General features: G+C 51.4%; 1 protein-coding gene across 2 annotated transcripts in view; it reads right to left on the reverse strand.

The window, feature by feature from the left end:
* The window catches only part of IL1RAP (interleukin 1 receptor accessory protein), a gene marked incomplete at its 3' end in the record, with an annotated part of 92,413 nt that overhangs the window by 6,854 nt on the left and 62,882 nt on the right, over window positions 1–22,677 (reverse strand). Inside the window, exons 7-11 of one of the 2 annotated variants that reach the window (XM_081329450.1) lie at window positions 22,204–22,333; window positions 20,715–20,863; window positions 19,371–19,520; window positions 12,787–12,930; window positions 5,054–9,553 (exon numbers count right to left, since the gene is read on the reverse strand). In XM_081329450.1, the coding sequence (XP_081185576.1) occupies window positions 9,189–9,553; window positions 12,787–12,930; window positions 19,371–19,520; window positions 20,715–20,863; window positions 22,204–22,333 (938 nt within the window). Of the gene's footprint in view, window positions 1–5,053; window positions 9,554–12,786; window positions 12,931–19,370; window positions 19,521–20,714; window positions 20,864–22,203; window positions 22,334–22,677 lie in introns of those variants that run through there. The other variant, XM_081329449.1, reaches the window with a different exon arrangement.

Genomic DNA, 22,677 nt, shown 5'->3' on the forward strand with positions numbered 1-22,677 from the left:
AAGGAAGGAAGGAAGGAAGGAAGGAAGGAAGGAAGAGGAAGGAAGGAAGGAAGGAGCGGAGGGTCCTTGGTGCTCTTTGTGGTTGGTGGTTTTCTTGCAGACGTTCCTTTACCCAACTGATAAGGAACATCATCAGTTCTAGAAGGAAGTGAGCTGTGCTCCCTGTTTATAAACGTTTATACACCTACCCAACCTGGGTGGATCGTGAAACGTCTGCATGAAAACCACCAAGCTCAGAGAGCACCAGGCACCTATCGTGTTAACTAACCCTTGCACAGGCTGGAGGAAAGTCAAGGCTGTCTGGTGTAAGAATGGTCGACCAGCTGGAGTCAACATTATGAGGACACAAATGGCTGCTGTGGTGTGGTTTGGTGGTGTGTAGATGCAAGGCAGGAAGGACCATCTCGGGCCTACAAGAAGCTGCCCCATTGCTGATCCCTCTTTTGCCAGCCTCCCAATGTGGCCCAGCTTAAGCGATGTCCCCCATCCTGAGGTTCTCGAGGTTGATGTCCCACAAGGGGAAAAAGAGGGCTTAAATCAGGGGTCTTCAAACCTGGCCCTTTTACGACTTGTGGACTTCAACTCCCAGAATTCCTCAGCCAGAGTCCCTTTTGGCCTGCTTGCTCTCTTGTAATCCCTTCCTCTGCAATTCTCCACTCTAGAGAGGAGGAGAAAAAAAATAGGCACGGCTGGCTGGGGAATTCTGGGAGTTAAAGTCCACAGGTCTTATAGTGCTCACGTTTGAAACATATCACCTTAAGCCAGGGCTCTTCAAAATTGGCCCTTTTATGATTTGTAGACTTTAACTCCCAGAATTCCTCAGCCAGCGAGGAATTCTGGGAGTTGAAGTCCATAAGTCATCAAAGGGCCACGTTTGAAGACCCCTGGCTTAAATCTTGGTATAGCTCTAGGTAAATGGAATTAAGGAGAAACTTCCTAACAGTGGGGACAATTAACCAGTGGAACAACTTGCCACCAGAAATCATGGGCGCTCCATCACTGGAGGTTTTCAAGAAGAGACTGGACAGTCGCTTGTCGGAGATGGCATAGGGTCTCCTGCTTGAGCAGGGGGTTGGACTAGAAGACCTCCAAGGTCCCTTCCAGCTCTATTCTATTCTAAATTCTTCAGCTGGAGCTCAGAGGCTGGCAACATGGCGGGAACAGACTGAGAGAGCCAAGGCTGCTTTGTGTTAAGTGTGAGAGACACTTTCTGGAATCTCATCCTACTTCAGATGGAGCTTCACTGTTCTCCACGGGTCCCATAGGTGTTTTTTCAAAAGGCAACTGGACTCTCTTTGTGTTTTTTTCCTCTTGAAGACATTTCACTTCTCGTCCAAGAAGCTTCTTCCAGTTCTGACTGAACGACGAGGAATGGAAGGATGTATATGCCTTGCAGTCATCTGGTCGTTAGTACTCTCCACCTGGAGGTTTTATCTGCGTCCTCAGGGTCACCTGAGTGGTGCAAATGGGGGTGGGGCCTTCTTGGACTTGCTGAGAGGACCGTGTTGTAGACTGGAGGTAGACGATGTTGTGTCCCTCCCCCTCGGTTGAGGGAGGGGTGTTCAGTTTCGACCTAGAGGGCCTCTTTGACCCCTCTTTCAAACCAGCGGTCCTCCCTGTCCAAAATTTGGACTTTGCTGTCTTCAAGAAAACGACCTTCCAGTTCTGATGGGCTGGTAAAGGCAAAGGCCACTCTTTTGAAGACAGCAAAGTCCACGTTCTTGACCAGGGGTAGGCAACCTCGGCTCTTTTATGACTCGTGGACTTCAACTCCCAGCATAGCTGACTCAGGAATTCTGGGAGTTGAAGTCCACGAGTCATAAAAAAGCCAAGTTTGCTTACCCCTGTTCTTGACCAGGAGACCAATAAACTCCAAGTGGCCTCAGCCGCTCTCAGAGAAAGCACTAATGGCCAGATGGCTGCAAGGAATACATTTGGTCAGAACTGAAGAAGCTTCCGGGATGAGAAGGGAAATGTCTTCAAGGAAAAACAAAGAGAGTCCAGTTGCCTTTTTGGCACAAAAGCACCTTTGGGACAACCGTGACCTGGAGGACGGAGGATCTCCGTGGAAGTTGCCATCCACAGGACCTGCTCTGGGGTCAACATGCCTAGGAGAGCCATACAGGTCTTCCTTTTACTCCGAGGAGGAGACTTTCTACGGGGTGCTGCCCATGGTCCACCCGACGCTGAGACAGAAAGGGGCCTTGCAGGCAAGTCCAACCAGTTTCTCGGCACTCTGCTTCTCCACCAGCTACTAACAGCATTTCATGGCATCCTCGGGCTGGAAGGGACCTTGGAGGTGTTCTAATCCAACCCACTAACCAAGATCATAGAATCCCAAGGCTGGAAGGGACCTTGGAGGTCTTCTAGTCCATCTCCTTGCCCAAGATCATAGAATCCTAGGGATGGAAGGGCCCTTGGAGGTCTTCTAGTCCAACCCGCTGACCAAGATCATAGAATCCTGGGGATGGAAGGCCCCTTGGAGGTCTTCTAGTCCAACCTGCTGACCAATATCATAGAATCCCAAGGCTGGAAGGGCCCTTGGAGGTCTTCTAGTCCATCTCCCTGCCCAAGATCATAGAATCATAGGGCTGGAAGGGAGTTAGAGGGCTTCTATGCACAAGATCATAGAATGGAAAAGGACCCTGGAGGTCTCCCTGCCTAAGATCACAGGATCCTAGGACTGGAAGGGATCTTGGAGATGGTTCTAATCTACCCCCTCTGGGTAGGACTGGAGAGGTCAGAAAAGTCAAGATGGCAGCCACCGCCGTGCGATCAGAGCCCGGCCTCCTTTACCGTACAAGATGCAGCAAAAGAGGAGGGGGCTTAATTGTCAAATTGGCTCTTTTGACATCCCACTCACACAGCCACAAGACACACAGGCACACAGGCGCGCACACACACACACACACACACACACACACACACACAGGCACCCAATGAAAGGAAAGGGAGAAGCAACTGAAAACAACAGAGGGGTGTATCAAAATTAGCGTTTTATTAAAATACAAACAAAAAAAGGATCAAAATAAGACAGTAATAATGATGTTGGGGTTCAATAAGCGAAGGTGGTAGTGGGGGGGGAGGGAGGGAATGGAAAAATATGAACAAGCAACACAAAGCAACATTGGTGGCCCCAACTTCCACGATTCCCCCTTTGCTCCCTGCAGGGGCCCAAAGCCAAAGGGCCCCCCACCCTGCCCAACTGCACCACGGATGAGGCCCTGCTTGCCCCACCTTCCCCGTGGGGAGCTCAGCACGGAGGCCTTACCTACGGAGTGGGGGTCTTGGGGGGGGGCAAAGACGGGCAGTCCCGATTCCTGGGTTGCAACCTGCAAACGGTATACCCATAGTCCTTGACTTACGACTACAATCGAGGGCAACGTTTCCACTGCTGGGTGAGACAGTTGTTAAGCGAGTCACGGTCAGTTTTCTTACTGCGGTCGTTAAGCACATCACTGCAGTGGCCAAGTCAGCCACACACAGTCGCTGAGTGAATCCGGCTTGCCCATAGACCAGAAGTAGGCAACCTTGGCTCTTTTATGACGCGTGGACTTCAACTCCCAGAATTCCTGAGCCAGCCATGCTGAGGGGAAAGGGAGAGGTTTCCAAGCTGAGCCACGCTGGCTCAGGAATTCTGGGAGTTGAAGTCCACCAGTCATGAAGGGAGGCATAGTTCCCCATGCTGGCTCAGGAATTCTGGGAGTTGAAGTCCACCAGTCATAAAAGAGCCAAGGTTCCCCACCCCTGCCATAGACTTTGCTTGTCGGAAGGTTGCAGAATGGGGCTACATGATCCCGGGGACACTGTGCGACCGTCATAAATATGAGTCTGTTGACAAAACGTCTGAATTTCGATCACGGGGATGGTGCAACGGTCGTAACTGTGAAAATTGGTCACGTTATTCACCAGAGCACCAGAGGGCAGGACGAGAAACAATGGTTGGAAATTGAACAAAAAGAGAAGCAACCTGGAATTAAGGAGAAACTTCCTGACAGGGAGGACAATCAACCAGTGGAACAGCTTGCCACCAGAAATCGTGGGTGCTCCATCCCTGGAGGCTTTTAAGAAGAGGCTGGGCAGTCACTTGTCTGAGATGGTAGAGGGCCTCCTGCTTGAGTGGGGGGCTGGACTAGAAGACCTCCAAGGTCCCTTCCGGCTCTATTCTATTCCAAGTCCCTTTTTTTCAGCGCTGTTGAAATACGATCCCTAAATGAACGGTTGTTAAGTCGAGGGGAATGGGGTCTCCCTGGCCAACCTCACAAGGGAAAAGCCCCCCCCCCATTGGTTAAACTCCCTTGACAAATGTCTCGCTTAGCAACATAAATTTGGGGCTGCAGAGGACTGCGGTGCCTCTAATGGCTTTCCTGGGAAGTCTTGGCCTTCATTGGGGCTGGGAGCCCTTTTCAATTTCTCTCTCTCCCTTTTCCTCTTCCAGCTGTGGGGATGCAGGGACCGGTCAGAAAGGTCAAGAGGTCAACTGCAACCCTGCCATCGAAGCCCCATTGGTGCAGGTGGTAGCCCCCGGCTTACAGGCGTTCATTTAGTGACCACTCGGAGTTACAGCAGCACTGAAAAAAGCGACTTAACAACCGAAGCAGCCTCTCCGTGGTCGCCTGATCTGGGCAACGGGCTCGTATTTATGACGGTCACGGTGTCCCATGCCAGGGGGATCACGTGACCCCCCCCTTTTGCGACCTTCCCACAAGCCAAGTCAACAGGGAAGCCAGATCCGCTTAACGACCAGGTTGCCAGCTTAACAACTGCAGGGATTCAATGACTGTGGCAGGAAAGGATGTGAAATGGAGCAAAACTCACTTAACAGCTGTCTCGCTTAGCAACGGAAATTTTGAGCTCAATTGTGGTCATAACTCAAGGACTATCTGTACGTTATGTGCAAGGTATATGTGCATGGTGTCTCCATCTCTCTCTCTCTTCCTCTCTTCTATCTATCTATCTGTCAGTGTATCTGCCTATCTCAATCTATCTCTGTATATCTGTATCTATCTATCTATCATCTATCTATCTATCATCTATCTATCTACAGTATCTATCTATCTATCTATCTATCTATCTATCTATCTATCTCTGTCTATATCTATCTGTGTATCTCTCTACCTCTGTCTCTATCTATCTATCATCTATCTATCTATCTATCTATCTATCTATCTATCTATCTATCTATCTATCCATCCATCCATCCATCCATCCATCCATCCATCCATCCATCCATCCCCTCCTTTCTGAAGAGCCAAGCTTCCTCAAAGTGGGACTCTGGACTTTATACAATCAAAAGTTAAAATATTAACAACCATATATAAAACCAAATGTTAGAATTACATCAAAGGAAGCCAGAATAATTCATGACACTGAAGGGTGTTGATAAAAGGTAAAAGGTTGATGCATTTTATCTTTGGGGGACCACACCTTGTTCTCACCTCCCCTCCTCTCACCAGACACAACTCCAACCTTGGCAATTTGCACAAGATACAATCCTTGGTGTTGTTGTTTTGTGAGGCGCTAGCCTCTTAATCAAACCCAGCCCACCTGATCAGCTTTTGCTTCAACGGGATAATTTATTATATCAGATTAGCCAGAGAAATGGGTGAATTTAACAGCTAGTTGAGGATTGTGATATGAGCGCAGTCTGGGATTGAAAAGTGGTCTCTCTTTGCAAAGTTGATGCGACTTTTGGGCAGCTGGACAGCTCGGCCTTAGCCACTGACATGCCTGCCTGTCCAAACATTTGCACAACCCTCATTCCAAAGTACCTTTTGCCATTAATTGGGAAAAATGTGCAAACAGGCCTTCTTTGTGTGCCAGTTCACGCACCAAATAAAAAAAGCAGAATAAATAAGGCAGGGCGATAAAGGTCAGTGCAAATGCCACGTGCATACGGGGAGGGGAGGATTCAGGAGGACAAGAAATTTTTCCCTCCCCAGGTTCATAATTAATAATTAATCGTAATGAAAAGCTGTGTGTAAACATGGAGGAGAAGGATTGTGGTGCTCTCTGAGCTTATTTTTTTGCTGACGTCTCATGACCCAACTAGGTAACATCTTCAAGGAATAAGCAGGGAATAACACCAGAGGAACAATCAAGCAGAAAACAAGGAAATACTGTGTATAAATAGGGAGAAACCCCCCCCCCCTCTCCTTTCTAGCACTGATGGTGTTCCTAGTTGGGTCATGAAACGTCTGCACGAAAATCACCAAGGTGTGAGAGTACCAGGGACCCCACAGTCCTCCTCCTCCTCTCTCCCCTCCTCTCTACAAACCCCCCTCCCCCTTCTAGCACTGATGGTGTTCCCTAGTTGGGTCATGAAACGTCTGCAATAAAATCTGCAACCTCGGAAAGCACCGTGGTTCTGGATGAGTCAGATGGCCCTAAAGCCTGTTGATCCTCATTGATTTACACCTCTGAATGGAATCCGCAGGATCTCCTGAATGGCTTCCACCTCTAACCCCACACACCCCCCAACAATCTTTGGGGCTGGCAAGAGGAGCAGGTTTAAGTTGGTAGGGAAACCCAGTGAACTAAAGTATTTGGGTTGTGATCTCTCTCTGTCTCTCTTTGTCTTTCTCTCTCTCTCTCTCTTTCTGTCTCTTTTCTCTGTCTTTCTCTCTCTCTCACACACACACAAGCTCACACACACAAACACACTCACACACCACTGAGTCTCCAGATCTGCCACCATCCCATAGCTCGCCCGGTAATACAGAGACCAAAAACAGTTTGGGACCTTCTGCGGTGGGATTGTGCCCCCAGCCTCCTTGCTCCGCGACGGATAAATCTTCGCCCGCCACCCCCAAGGGCAAGCACTGCATCCTGACCACGCTCGAGGTCAACCGTGCCAGAAGCTCAGGTCACAGGCTGGTCAGCAGGACCATCCCTTCCTACCCTGGTCGAGCCCTGAAAAACGGTGTGCCAATGCAGAAGCCGAACCGACAGCGGTCCCCCCCCCAGGGCGGAGGGGCCCTGGTCCGTTCCAGGCAGGCCATTTTGGAAAACCTTGGAGAGCGAAAGAGCTGCCTTAGTGTCCAAAGGGAAAGAGCACCTGCTCTGTCCTTAAAAGGACCTCGAGCGTTAAACAAAACAATTCAAAATGGTTCCAGAGGGATCCATTTTGCGCACTATTGCACCCCACAGCTGGTGAAATGTCCTTAACCTGATGTCTCCATCTTGAAGAAGAGAAGGAAGATCTTGTACTAGGAGTTGAAGAAATGTGACATTCCAGATTCCACTCCTCCTCCTCCTCCTACTACTACTACTACCAAACCCCTCTCCCTTCCACCACCAATTATGTTACTTAGTTGGGTAATGAAACACCAAGCTCAGAGACCACCAAGGATTAATCGTCCTCCTCCTCCTCTCTGCAAATCCCACTCTCTCCTAGCACCTAGTTGGGTAATGAAACATCTGCAAGAAAACCACCAACCTCAGAGAGCACTAAGGATCCCTCAGTCCTCCTATTCCTCCTCCCTACTTACTACTACCACTCTACTACCACTACTACTACTGCATTCCGACTGCCTGGCTTACAACTGTCTGCTTCTTCCTTGGGAATCTTTCAAGATTCACTGCTCTTAAGTAGTAAAACCCCCATTTCATCACAGCGGTTGCCTACATGAGCTCTGGGATTATGGGGGTCAGAAACCCCCAAGTCTCTCCTTCCTCGGCAGGCTGGTTCTGACAGCAAAGGGGCTGCCCCACACTTCCCTGCGCTCTGCGCAAGAGCTGTCGCAGTGCACATGCGGAGCACAAAATGCCACCTTGAGTTTCTCGGCGAACGAGGCCCAAAGCCAGCACGGGTTTCCTGTCCCCAGCCCGGATCCCTGTAGATGTTTGAATTGCAAAGTCTGCGATGGCTGAGGGTCGTGGGAGCCGAAATATGGCACCTTTGGAAAGGCTCAGGACTCTGGGGTAGGCAACCTTGGCCCTTTTATGACTCGTGGACTTCAACTCCCAGAATTCCTGAGCCAGCCACGCTGAGGGGAAGGAGAGGTTTCCAAGCTGAGCCCTGCTAGCTCAGGAATTCTGGGAGTTGAAGTCCATGAGTCACAAAAGAGCCAAGGTTGCCTACCCCTAGCCTAGGCCTAGACCACTTTATGACTCGTGGACTTCAACTCCCAGAATTCCTGAGCCAGCCATGCTGAGTGGAAAGGGAGAGGTTTCCAACCTGAGCGAGGCTGGCTGAGGAATTCTGGGAGTTGAAGTCCACCAATCATAAAAAAAAGCCGAGGTTATGCCTAGCCCTGGCCCAGGTTGAGGAAGGCCGGGCTCAAATTCTACACCGGCCAATTTGGACCGAGGTGAAAAGGCGCCAGGAGGGAGCGAAATGTTTCCAAAGGAAAAACGAGAAAGTCCAGTTGCCTCCTGAAAAAGCGCCTTTGGGGCAACCAGGACCTGGAGGACTGAGAATCTCCATAGATGCCTTTTGGGATGAACGCCGTCTGAATAGTGCGGGAGGATGGACGGACTTCCAGAAAACATCGCAGGCTACAGGAACCGCTTGGGCTTCAGTCTGAGATGCAGACAACACAAAACCATGCCCAACAGCCTGCTCCTGTCTTCAACCGGGAAGGGACCCAGGGCGGAAAACATCCTGCAGCCAAGAAGGCTTCCTACCCATTTGCACCACTCAGGTGACCCCCGAGGACACAGGTAAAACCTCCAGGGTGCCTCAAGGACTCCCTAAAAAGAAGGCAAATGACCAGCTGTCTGCAAGGAGTATAAATCCTTCCCTTCCCTTCAGCCAGAGCTGAAGAAGCTTCTGGGAGGAGAAGCGAAAGCTCTTCCAAGAAAAACAAGAATGTCCGGTTGCTTCCCGAAAAAAAGCACCATTGGGGCCCCGGGAGGACTTCTGTTCTTCTGTCTCTGGACGAAGAACACGGGGGGGGGGGGCACACCACACCGAGAGAGTGGGAAAGGGGTGACAAGCGACACCACGTGCGTCCTTGCTCTCACTGCACAAGTGACCCCCATTGTGCACCTTGCCTCAGCCCCCTGCAAGCCAGGTGGATGCAATTTGCATGAGAGGCGCTGGACAACTCTGCAGATGGGGCGCCTTCAAACAGGCCGAGTTCAGGAGCCGTGCCGGAGGCGCGGCACGGATTCCCAGAGACCCCAGCGCAAGCCCACTCCTCTCCTCTCCAGCCCGGCTTTGGGTTCCTGGCCTCTCCTTTCCTTTAGACGCTTTTGGGTGAAAGGTCGATGAGATCCTGTTGACCCAAAAGGTTCTTGGTTCTGCTCTTGACCGGCAACTTGACCAGCAGCTCCTTCCAAAACCTTCCCGATGGGTATCGGGACTTCTCGCCTTTCCACTTAATGACGGTCAGTACCGCCTTGGCTTGCCGGAGCTCCTTCACCTTGCTCTTCTTGACGGGCTTGTACTGGACCAGGATCACCTTGATGGTGCCCTGCGAAGCCATGTTCTCCAGGCCGGCCTTAAACTCCAGCAAGGCCTGGGTGCCCTGCAGGACGTAGTTGGGGCTCAGCACAACCAAGAGACGCCGGCTTCTCTGGATGAAGCTCAGAGTTTCATCCGTGACAACTGGGAGAGAAAACAGGCAGGTTAGCGACCGGCGGGCGAGAACTCTCCCGCAGCTGTGAGCAAGGAAATTCAAGAACTCGGCCGAGGACGTCACACTTCTCGTTTCTCAAACGTTACTTTCTGAAGCTCCTGGCCTTCAAGAGAACGAGGTAGGCTTGGAGGAGTCAGGATCTACCCTGAAGAAGACCTCCCTTCTTGTGGACACCAGCAACGTCCTCCCACCACCCCATACACCCTTTTCATATCTGGCACCTGCTCTGTCAACCGTGCAACGGTCTTGTTCTCATGCTTCCCTCCCAGCTTGGATCAAAGATGTCCAACTAGGAAACAGCCCAGATTGTTTTGTTGTGTTGGGACAACTGGAATAGTCACAGCCGTTATTTACTAATCAAGGAAAGGAACCACGTAGAACTCGGGAGAAATGTCCTGGCAGGGAGCAGAATTAACCAGTGGGGTGGAAGTTGTGGGTGCTCCATCAGTGGACCTCAGCTGGGCTTCTCCATCGTAGGTGGGCCTGGATCAGGATGACCTTGACTCTGCCTGCCCAGATGACCAGAGCCTGCCCCAAAGTTTCAATGCTCTTCAAGAGAGGCTGAGAGAAAGGCCAACGTCACAGACCTACTGACTTCCCAGCTCAAGTTCTTCCTTCCATAAGCAGCTTCCTTCAGACCCACCCCCAGATCCACGGAGCAAAAGATGGCTGTGTTTCCATCTCCTTTCCTCAAGAGCTAGTCTCCTCTCCGTGGTGACCTCTTTGCCCCCTACAATTTTCTCTCAACTCTTTCCAGAGGAAGGAGTTGTGGACTCAAAATGGCGGCACTTTTGCCCAGGTTAAAAGGATTGCTTCAGTTGTGCAGTTGGCGTCCTGATTTTTTTTTCTGAGGGGGCCTCCCTGCGATATAGACTCGCTTAAAGGGGATCAAAGCCGCCTAACAGGCTAAAATATAAGGGATATCAACAGAAATGTAAAACGTTGGTAGGAGAACCAGGCTACTGGGCTTCTCCCCTGTCCCCAACACGACCTCCTGTCCAGATGTGACGGGAGCTAACCCTGGTACGTCCAGTCTAACTGCTTGTTGGTCTCTGCTGCTGGGAACCATGGGAGTCGGTGTCTCAATGGACTTCAGCTTGGGGAAGCTTTTCAAGAATCCCCAAATCTACCCTGTGCTCTTAATCTAAATTGTCTTTAGATCTCTCCAGAGATTAAAGATGGGCAGTTCTGACTTCAGCGCATCCCTGGATCCCCTCTGAGTCTAGAGCTGTTGGGAGCAACACCCCAACTGAGAAAAAAAACCTGTACATCTGGAATCAAACGGGTTTCCTCACCGTTCACATTGCAGCATAAGCTGGAAAACAATAAGCTGGACAATTAAAGCGAGATCGCTCCGCCATGAAATTGCTATACTTTTAAGTTCAGTGTGTCAGAATCCATTTATATTTCATTTCTAACTCCCTCTTTCTGCAAACCCAAATCTCACCCCACCCCACCCCGCTTCCTGGATTCTGCCGTTCCCAGGACAAGAAGCAACGGATGAAAACTAGTCAAGGAGAGAAGCAACCTAGAACTAAGGAGAAACTTCCTGGCAGGGAGGACAATTAACCAGCGGAACTCCTTGCCTCCAGAAGTGGTGAATGCTCCAACACTGGAAGTTTTTAAGAAGAGACTGGACAGCCATTTGTCTGAAATGGTATAGGGTTTCCTGCCTGAGCAGGGGGTTGGACTAGATGACCTCCAAGGTCCCTTCCAACTCTATTATTATTATTATTATTATTATTATTATTATTATTATTATTATTATTATTATTATTATTATTATTATTATTATTATTAAGGAAAGAGAATAGACAGGGGACTTTATTGCCCTCACCTCTTTCCCTCAGATGTAATGTTTGTTTATTCAGCCTGCCTGGTGGCCATCAGACCGATGGAAGAAACCCACTCCCTCCGAACTACGAACAACTAAGAAAGGGGGGTGGGATTGACGAAAGGAAATCTTCTCCCTATCTGATTTACAAGCAAACAAGAAAGGTGGTAGTGGGAGAATTCTAGCTTGTATCTCCAGATGGAATGTGAAGGGGAGGAAGCAATCGTGCTGCGAATGGACTGATGGTTCTCCCTTTCCCACGAGGGGTTTGACACCTGAGACTTGACTGATCTGGGACTGACCAAATGGACTGAGGGGTGGGGTTTTGCTCGGGGAGACTTTAAAAATATTGATCTGTGAGACAGTTTTCAGATCCTGTCTATTATCTCCTCTGTCATCTATGTCTTAGTAAAAGTTCCTTCTTGGACAATCTCCTCTCCAAGAGTTTTGCTTTCTTAAGGTGTGGATTGGAGTGGGTTCCGACACAGTGTTTCTCAACCTCAGGAACTTTAAGCTGGGAGAACTTCAACACCCATAATTCCCCAGCCAGCAGGTGTGAACTTCATCACCCAGAATCCCCAAGCCAATACCTCTGGACTTCAACTCCCAGAATTCTATGGCACTAACGCGTTCCTGTGTATCCCCATTGTGGCCCGCTTACTCTCTTGTCATCCCTTCCTCTGCAACCTCTCTGCTCTAGGCAGCAGGAGGAAAAAATAATAATAATACAGGCACAGCTGACAGAGGAATTCAAGGAGTTAAAGTCCTCCCATCTTAAAGTGAGGTTGAATAACAAAAATGGGGCAACGTTTGGCATTTGTGGCTGACCAGGAATAATTTAGGAGCCCAAAAAAGAATCGGCAGTGATGCAGAATAAAGCATCAGCTAAGGTTCCCATGTTCCCCTCGGTCAATTTTTTTTCCAAAACTCCCCCCAAAAGGAAAGCCACCGTTTGCACAGGACCCTGAAACCCCCACCCCCCCCCACCCACCCCATCCTTCTTTTTCCCTTTTGGCCTAAGCTTTCTCTGCAAAAACTCCTTCTTGTGTCCTCAGCTCTCCCGCCAGGAGGTTTGGTGGGGGGGGGGGGAAGGAAGCCCAAGCGATCAAAAGCCCCTCTGTTGGAAAACAGGCAACAGCTGCCAACTCAAAAACCGTTTGTTCCGATCAGAATTCCCTTGCAGAGCTAACAACTCTCTCTCTCTCTCTCTGGAGGAGGGACCTGCTCTGGGGATTCTTCTCTGGCCCCATCAGCCACAGCTGTGCATGCACACGGGGGGGGGGCGCAGGGGTGAGTGAGGAAGTGGGAGGCAGCCCAGCCTCCCCACTCCAGAGAGAGAGAGAAGATGGAGGGGTTTGGGATACTCACTTCCTCCGGGCAGACTGTCTCGGTCGAAAATGCACAACTTGTAGCCGTACTCATTCTCCAAAACCCCCCGGAGGGTCAGCAGCACAAAGTCCTCTTCCTCCGTGTTCCTGGCGTAGGAGACGTAGACGTCGTACTCCTTCCCATCTGGTGGAGGGAGGGAGGGAGAGGAGAGAGAGAGAGAGAGAGAGAGAGGAGAAAGAAGAGAGAGAAGAGAAAGAGACAGATGTTTCAGAAGAGAGAGAGAGAGAAAAGAAAAGAGAGAGAACAGAGAGAAAGAAGAGAGGAAAGAGAAGAGAGGGAGGGATAAAAGAAAGAGAGGAGAGAACAGAAAGAAAGAAGAGAGAGGAGAGAGAAGAGAAGAGAAAGAGAGGGAGAGAGAGGAGAAAGAAGAGAGAAAAGAGAAAGAGAAAAGTGAGATGAGACAGGAGAGAGAGAGAAAAGAGAGAGAGATCAGAGATAAAGAAGAGAGAGAGATGAGACAGAAGAGAGAAGAAAAAGGAAGAGAGGAAGAAAGGAAGGGAGAGAGAGGAGAAAGAAGAGAGAAAAGGAAAAGTGAGATGAGAGAGAAGAGAGAGAGAGAAGAGAAAAGAGAGAGAGAACAGAGAGAAAGACAGAAGAGAGGCAGAAAAGAAAAGAGAGAGGAGAGAACAGAAAGAAAGAAAGAAGAGAGAGGAGAAAGAAGAGAAAGAAGAGGAAAGAGACAGACGTTTCAGAAGAGAGAGAGAGAAGAGAAAAGAGAGAGAACAGAGAGAAAGAAGAGAGGAAACAGAAGACAGAGAGGGAGAAAAGAAAGAGAGGAGAGAACAGAAAGAAAGAAGAGAGAGAAGAGAGAAGAGAAAAAGAAAGAGGGAGAGAGGGAGGGAGAGAGGAGAGAGAAGAGAAGAGACAAAGAGAGAGAGAGAGAACAGAGAGAAAGAAGAGAGAGGAGAAAGGAAAGAGAGGAGACAGAAGAGAAGAGAAAAAGAGAGAGGGAGGGAGGGAGAGAGAGGAGAAAGAAGAGAGAGAAAAGAAAGAGAAAAGTGAGATGAGAGAGAAGAGAAAAAGAAAGAGGGAGAGAGGAGAAAGAAGAGAGAAAAGAAAGAGAAGAGAGAAGAGAGAGAAGAGAGAGAGAAGAGAAAAAGAGAGGGGGGGAGAGAGAGAAGCAGAAAGAGTTAGGGGCAACCACTGTCTCTGGTCCCTCCAGACTTCGCTTGTCCACTCACTAAATCTGCATTCCTGGGTTGCAAATCAGAATGACAGAGCTGGAAGGGACCTGGGAGGTCTTCTAGTCCAACCCCCTGCTCAGGCAGGAGGCCCTGTGACCATGCCAGACAAGCGGCTGTCCAGTCTCTTCTTGAACACCTCCAGTGTTGGAGCCCCCACAACGTCTGGAGGCAGGCAGGTGGTTCCACGGGCTAACGGTTCTTAACGACCGCTGCAAAGAAGGTCCTGTAGTCAGGTAGGTCAGGTGAGGGACCAGCTTTACGACCATCATGACTTATGGCCGTAATGGGCAGGGTCTGTTATAGTCATAAGTGGAGGACTAACCAAGGAGAGAAGCAACCTGTAACTAAGGAGAAACGTCCTGACAGGCAGAACAATTAACCAGTGGAACTCCTCGCCTCCAGAAGTTGTGGGTGCTTCAACTGGGCTTCTCCATTGTAGCTGGGCATGGATCAGGATGACCTATACTTTTAAGGTCATCCTGGACGGACATTGTCCAGGAATGGTATAGGTTCTCCTCTTGAGCAAGGGGTTGGGCTAGAAGACCTCCAAGGTCCCTTCCAATTCTGCTATTCAGTGGAACCACTTCTCGCCAGAAGTTGTGGGTGCTGGAGGCTTTCAAGGAAGACTGGACAACCGTTTGTCTGGAATGGCACATAGGGTCTCCTGCCTGAGCAGGGGGTTGGACTAGAAGACCTCCAAGGTCCCTTCCCTTTGTCTGGAATGGCACATAGGGTCTCCTGCCTGAGCAGGGGGTTGGACTAGAAGACCTCCAAGGTCCCTTCCAGCTCTCTTCTTGTGTTATGCTAAACATATATTGCCAACAAAACAGGAGACTTTTCTGGCTGAAGCTTCTAGTTCAGGGGTAGGCAACCTCGGCTCTTTTATGACCCCGTGGACTTCAACTCCCAGAATTCCTGAGCCAGCACAGCTGGCTCAGGAATTCTGGGAATTGAAATCCACGGGTCATAAAAGAGCCAAGGTTGCCTACCCCTGTTCTAGTTCAAGTGAAAGGCAACTTCTACACGCTGCCTTGCAGGAGAAGCTAAGAAGATATAGTGTTTAAGCAAACAGAGATTTGTGATCATCCTTGGAAGCAGCCAGGCCCAATTAACATGGCAATTAAAATGCAATCAACATATAGTAGCTGGACAAAAGGCAGCGGTAGTAGCAGCCCTCCCCACTCTGTGGATTGGTAACTCAGTCAACACTGACTGAGTTACCAACAAAACTCAACCCCATTGGTGGTTGAGTTTCCCAAACTTATAGTTTTGGGAGACTTCAATCTACCATCTCTGGGAGGCTCATCTGAGCTAGCTCGGGAGTTCATGGCTTCCATGACGGCCATGGACCTGACGCAAGTAATTTCAGAACCAACTCATGAGGGAGGCCACACCCTTGACCTGATTTTTTTTATCTAGACGGTGGTTGGATGATCTTGGTGGGGGCTCTCCATTTATTATGCCCCTGTCATGGACCGATCATCACCTCCTGCGGATGGTCTTCCGTTTTGCCACCCCCCGCCGTGGGGATACGGAGCCAATCAGATGGTACCGCCCCAGACGCTTAATGGATCCTGATAGATTCCAAGCGGCGCTGGGGTCCCCACCTGCCTCCATTGCTCACAGCTCGGTGGATGCCTTAGTGGAAACCTGGGAAAGGGCAGCCACTGAGGCACTTGACCGGGTTGTACCCTTGCGGCCCCTGACCCGGCGCAGATCCCAGCGAGCTCCATGGTTTACCGCGGAGCTCCGGGAGATGAAGCGTCGGAAACGGGGCCTAGAGAGCTGTTGGAGGTCGAGCCGATCCGAACCCGACCGGTTGCGGTTAAGAACCTATATTAGGTCTTATCTCGCAGCGATGAGGGTGGCGAGGTGTAATTACTTCTCCACCCTCATCGCGTCCGCAGATAATCGCCCGGCCGCCCTGTTTAGGGTGACTCGCTCGCTTCTTAATCAGGAGGTGAGGGAGGATCCCTTGCAGGGTCGTGCCGAGGAATTTAGTCAACATCTGTCGGATAAAATCGCTCGGATTCGGACCGGTTTGGACTCCAACTGGGCAGAGTCTGGCGATCAGGACACGAGCGGTCTTGTCAATGTTATCTGGGAAGAGTTTGATTCTGTGACCCCTGATGAAGTGGACAGGATTATGGGGAGACTGAGCTCCTCCACATGTTTGTTGGACCCGTGCCCTTCCTGGCTGGTCTATGCAGCTAGGGAGAGGACACGAGGCTGGCTCCAGGCAGTTATATCTGCTTCTTTGAGTGAGGGTTATTTCCCCACCGTCTTGAAGGAGGCGGTGGTGAGACCTCTCCTCAAGAAGCCTGCCTTGGACCCAGCTGTATTGAACAACTTTCGTCCAGTCTCCAACCTTCGCTTTCTTGCGAAGGTTGTTGAGAGTGTGGTGGCGCATCAGCTCCCTCTGGTCCTGGATGAAGCGGATTATTTGGACCCCTACCAATCGGGTTTCAGGCCCGGGTACAGCACGGAGACGGCATTGGTCGCTCTGGTGAATGATCTCTGGAGGGCTCGGGACAGGGGATATTCCTCTGTCCTAGTCCTATTAGACCTCTCGGCGGCTTTCGATACCATCGACCATGGTATCTTGCTGCGGCGTCTCAGGGGATTGGGAGTGGGAGGCACAGTTCTTCGGTGGTTCTCCTCCTATCTCCTGGGACGTTCGCAGTCGGTGGTGACAGGGGGGCAGAGATCGGCCCCTAGGTCTCTCGTTTGTGGAGTTCCTCAGGGGTCGGTTCTCTCGCCTCTCCTGTTCAACATCTATATGAAACCGCTGGGTGAGATCATTCGTGGTTTTGGAGTTGGGTATCATCAATATGCCGATGATACCCAACTTTTCTTTTCGACCCCAAACCACCCCAGTGATGCCCTCGCTGTGATGTCCCGTTGCCTGGAGGCGGTTCGGGTCTGGATGGGGAGGAACAGACTTCAACTCAACCCTGACAAGACTGAGTGGCTGTGCATTCCGGCATCCCGGGACATTCAAAATGTTCCATCTCTTTCTATGGGGGGTGAGCTCTTACCCCCCGTGGATAGGGCTCGCAACTTGGGAGTCCTCCTAGATTCACGGCTTACCTTGGAAGATCATGTAGTGGCCGTGACTAGGGGGGCTTTCGCCCAGGTTCGCCTGGTGCGCCAGTTGCGGCCCTATCTGGACCGGGATGCCCTGTGCACGGTCACTCATGCGCTCGTGACCTCTCGCCTTGACTACTGTAATGCTCTCTACATGGGGCTTCCCTTGAAGACCACTCGGAGGCTCCAACTGGTACAGAATGCGGCCGCGAGAGTTGTCTTGGGAGTTTCCCGGTACTCCCATGTTACACCTTTGCTCCGCGAGCTGCATTGGTTGCCAGTTGTCTTCCGGGTGAGGTTCAAGGTCTTGGTTATGATCTTTAAGTCCCTACATGGCATGGGTCCGGGTTACCTCGGGGACCACCTGCTGCCGGCTTCAACTCCCCTCCGCCCTGTGCGTTCCCACAGAGAGGGCCTCCTCAGGGTGCCTCCGGTCAGGGAATGCCGACTGGCGGCCCCCAGGGGGAGAGCCTTCTCTGTGGGTGCCCCGGCTTTGTGGAACCAACTGCCGGTGGAGCTCCGGATGGCATCAGACCTCCGAACTTTCCGTCGTGGGCTGAAGACCCATTTATTTGAATTAGCCGGTCTGGCCTGATGGGGGAGTTGGGTTTTAAATTGTTGTTTTTAGAATTGTTTTATTGTTTTTTAATTGGGCATTGATTTAATCTTTGTTTTAACTTTTGTATGGTATTGTATTGTATTGTTATTTATATGCCCTGTGAACCGCCCTGAGTCCCTAGGGAGAAGGGCGGTATACAAATTAAATAAAACGTAAACGTAAACGTAAACGTAAACTATCGCAAGAGGGTCTCTGCTCTGGCAAGGCTGGGCCCTTAAACCAGGATCCTGCAGGAGCCCCCCAGACTGGACGGGGAGAAGGTCTCGCATTAAAGCCCACCACGCAAGTCATTCAAGGCAGAGGTTAAACTGACCAGGACTAGCTGGACAGGCCAAATCCAGGTCTCCTGTCCCAGCAGAGCCCAGCTAGGGGTCTCCATGAAGACCCCTGCCCTGTGACTCTGGCAATCAGTCCTTTGCACACCAGAGCTGGCCTAGGATGCCAGGACCCCTGCCTTTCTGCCAATCCTCAGGAAACGAGTTCAAGTCCCACCTTAGCCATAAAAGCCGGCTGGGTCAATCAGTGAGTTCTAGTCCCGCCTTAGGCACGAAAGCCGGCTGGGTGACTTTGGGCCAATCACCAGGAGACGGAGAGTTCTAGTCCCGCCTTAGGCAAGAAAGCCAGCTGGGTGACTCTGGGCCAATCACCAGGAGACGGTGAGTTCTAGTCCCGCCTTAGGTATGAATGGCGGCTGGGTGACTTTGGGCCAATCACCAGGAGACGGTGAGTTCTAGTCCCGCCTTAGGTATGAATGGCGGCTGGGTGACTGTGGACCAATCACCAGGAGATGGGGAGTTCTAGTCCCACCTCAGGCATGAAAGCCGGCTGGGTGACTGTGGACCAATCACCAGGAGACGGTGAGTTCTAGTCCCGCCTTAGGTATGAATGGCGGCTGGGTGACTTTGGGCCAATCACCAGGAGACGGTGAGTTCTAGTCCCGCCTTAGGTATGAATGGCGGCTGGGTGACTGTGGACCAATCACCAGGAGACGGAGAGTTCTAGTCCCACCTCAGGCATGAAAGCCGGCTGGGTGACTGTGGACCAATCACCAGGAGACGGGGAGTTCTAGTTCCACCTCAGGCATGAAAGCCGGCTGGGTGACTGTGGACCAATCACCAGGAGACGGTGAGTTCTAGTCCCGCCTTAGGTATGAATGGCGGCTGGGTGACTTTGGGCCAATCACCAGGAGACGGTGAGTTCTAGTCCCGCCTTAGGTATGAATGGCGGCTGGGTGACTGTGGACCAATCGCCAGGAGACGGAGAGTTCTAGTCCCACCTCAGGCATGAAAGCCGGCTGGGTGACTGTGGACCAATCACCAGGAGACGGGGAGTTCTAGTTCCACCTCAGGCATGAAAGCCGGCTGGGTGACTCTGGGCCAATCACCAGGAGACGGTGAGTTCTAGTCCCGCCTTAGGTATGAATGGCGGCTGGGTGACTGTGGACCAATCACCAGGAGACGGGGAGTTCTAGTCCCACCTCAGGCATGAAAGCCGGCTGGGTGACTGTGGACCAATCACCAGGAGACGGTGAGTTCTAGTCCCGCCTTAGGCATGAAAGCCAGCTGGGTGACTTTGGGCCAATCGCCAGGAGGAAGAAGAAGGTCCCGGTCATGGCAGGAGAAAGGCAGCTCTGGAGGTCCAGAGGCAAAGGCCGGCGGCCGAAGCTCCCTTACCGAGGATGGTTTCGTCGGTCCCAAAGTGAGCGCGGTAGAAGAGGACCATTTCCAGCCAGTAGAAGTGGTAAATGACGGTCAGAATGACCACCAGCAGCACGGTGGCCCCCAGACCACAGGCGAGCTCCACGGTGTATCTCAACACTGGGGCTGAAGGGAAGAGGAGGAGGAAGAGGAGGGATGGAAGAGAAAGAAGAAGGGACGGAGGAGGAGAAAGAGGGGAGGAAGGAGAGGAGGAGGAGGAGGAGATTATTTTCACAACAAAGGCGAAACACAAGATGGCTGTTTCTAGAAGCACCCCAGCCAACCCCTGACTTTTAAAACAAGTAAGAGTTTCCCTGGAGGAAGGAGAAGATGGACACGAATGTTGGGGAGATGTGGGGGCATCGGGACCTCTACCCAAAATCACCTGGGCTCCCTTCCCGAACCTGGTTCAGAACCAGGAGCACCTCCGTCACCTTGACGGATCCTCTGCAAGAGTTTGTCTCCTGCTTCTGATTCCAAGCCACCTCCTCAGTTCCTGGACTAGAAACTAAATAAGGACTAGGAGCTAAGCCCAAGCAGCGTGCCAGAAGTTCTGGACTGGCCTCCAGCAGGTCACCTGCTTCTTGTTGAGTCAAGCAAGGTTGAGGTTTCTGATCTGAACGGGCCGACAAAACTCTAGCATTCTATGAAACCACTGTACTAACCCTGGTTTTGCTGCAATCTCTTTTTGGTCAGCTACGTGTCTGAAGTGGTATCTCCTGCCTGAGCAAGGGGATGGACTAGAAGATCTCCAAGGTCCCTTCCAACTCTTTTATTCTGTTATTCTGACTTTCCTTTCCTTTCCTTTCCTTTCCTTCTTTCCTTTCCTTTCCTTTCCCTTCCCTTCCCTTCCCTTCCCTCTCTCCCTCCCTCCCTCCCTCCCTCCCTCCCTCCCTCCCTCCCTCCCTCCCTTCCTTCCTTCCTTCCTTCCTTCCTTCCTAGAAAGCTTGGTCTGAAATGTCGGAAGGCCAAACGAGGCGGCAAGATTTGTTCATTTATATGCTGAATGTATTTTAAAAAGACACTGGAGAGTCACTTGTCTGAAATTGTATAGGTTTTCCTGCCTGAGCCGGGGGTTGGACTAGAAGACCTCTAAGTCCCCCTTCCAGCTGCGTTACTCCCCTTTTTCCTCTCTGAGGAGGCTGGAGAAAGCAAGAAGGCATTTCCTTCACCTTTGTGGCAGCTGAGCAGAGGTTCCCAAATGAGAAGCCCCCCCCCCCAAAAAAAAATCCTTCTTCCTGGCAGAGACCAGAGCTAGCTGCCGGATTCCCAGAAAAACCAGGGGCTGCTTTGGGGGGAGGGGAGGGGAAATTTCCTTACGTTTCATCCTCACGACCGCCTGGGCGTGCACGAGGCCCCGGTTGTTCTGGGCGAAGCAGGTGAAGTTGCGTTTCAAATCCTTCTCCGTCACGCGGGGCACAATCAGATTCTTTTCGATCTTGGTCCCTCCGATCGATAAGGGGGTCTCCCTAGAGGAGGTCCGGGAGGGAAAGGAAAAGCCAAGTAGAAGAGCGCCCCCCACTGGCAAAACACGGGTTGCGTTTTTCAGCATTCACAACGCGCCCTTGTGCAGCCTTTAGACCCGCTGGGTGGGAAGTCTCGGAGTTGTGCAGACAGGCCTCCACTCCCAACAGTCCGTTTAGCGACCAAAGTTGCCACGGGGCTGAGAAAAGGGACTTGTGACCCTTTTTCACACTTAATGACTGTTGCGGGGTCCCCATAGTCAGACGATCGCTTGGCAACTGACTCGTATTTATGATGTTTGCTGCATCCCCGGGGTCACGTCATCACCATTTATAACCTTCCCAACCAGTTTCAGACAAGCAAAGTCAATGGGGGAAGCTAGATTTGCTTAATGACCAGAAGGGTCACTTAACAACCGCTCTTTTATGACTTGTGGACTTCAACTCCCAGAATTCTTGAGCCAGCGTGGGGGAACTATGGCCCCTTCATGACTCGTGGACTTCAACTCCCAGAATTCCTCAGCCAGCGTGGGGGAACTAAGGCCCCTTTATGACTGGTGGACTTCAACTCCCAGAATTCCTGAGCCAGCATGGGGGATCTATGGCCCCTTCATGACTTGCGGACTTCAACTCCCAGAATTCCTCAGCCAGCATGGGGGAACTATGGCCCCTTCATGACTGGTGGACTTCAACTCCCAGAATTCCTCAGCCAGTGTGGGGAAACTATGGCCCCATCATGACTCATGGACTTCAACTCCCAGAATTCCTCAGCCAGCATGGCTCAGCTTGGAAACTCTCCCTTTCCCCTCAGTGTGGCTGGCTCAGGAATTCTGGGAGTTGAAGTCCACGAGTCATAAAGCGGCCTAGGCCAGGGGTAGGCAACCCTTGGCTATTTTATGACTGGTGGACTTCAACTCCCAGAATTCCTGAGCCAGCCACACTGAGGGGAAAGGGAGAGTTTCCAAGCTGAGCCATGCTGGCTGAGGAATTCTGGGAGTTGAAGTCCACCAGTCATAAAATAGCCATCATGACTCATGGACTTCAACTCCCAGAATTCCTCAGCCAGCATGGCTCAGCTTGGAAACCTCTCCCTTTCCCCTCCGCTGAGGAATTCTGGGAGTTGAAGTCCATGAGTCATGAAGGGGCCATAGTTCCCCTATGCTGGCTGAGGAATACTTGGAGTTGAAGTCCACAAACCATGAAGAGGCCATAGTTCCCCCGTGCTGGCTCAGGAATTCTGGGAGTTGAAGTCCACCAGTCATCAAAGAGCCAAGGTGGCCCACCCCTGGCCTAGAGAAAGTCAAGACCTTCCCCGCTTAGACGAGCGGAGAGTCCTTGTCTCTTACGTGTGGGTCACGTTGAACTTGAGGTCGGTGACGTCATCCGAGTGTTTTCCATCAATGCCCCACCAGACCTCCTGGGGAGAGTCCTCCAGGAACGTGAACATCACCTCACAATGGAGAAACAGTTGTTCACCTAGCAGGAGAAAGAATGGGAAGGTTATCCCTCGTAAGGCCCACCTGGAATCGGGACCACCTCCTGGACCAGCCTGGCATCTCCGAGGAGCTTGGGGTGACCCCATCCCATTCCCGACCCAGGCACCCAACGAAGGGAGTTTGCTGCACCATCAGCTTCAGAGGTTCCTGGAGATCAATCAATCGGGATGGAAGCTGGAAGGGACCCTTGGAGGTCTTCTAGTCCAGCCCCCTGCTCAAGCAGGAGACCCTACACCAGTGATGGCGAACCTTTTAGAGACCGAGTGCCCAAACTGCAATCCCAAATCCACTTATGTACAGACAGGTGCCGGGTGGGCATGGCCC

Source organism: Vipera berus (genome assembly GCF_964194415.1).
Source record: "Vipera berus genome assembly, chromosome: 5".
NCBI lineage: Eukaryota > Metazoa > Chordata > Lepidosauria > Squamata > Viperidae > Vipera > Vipera berus.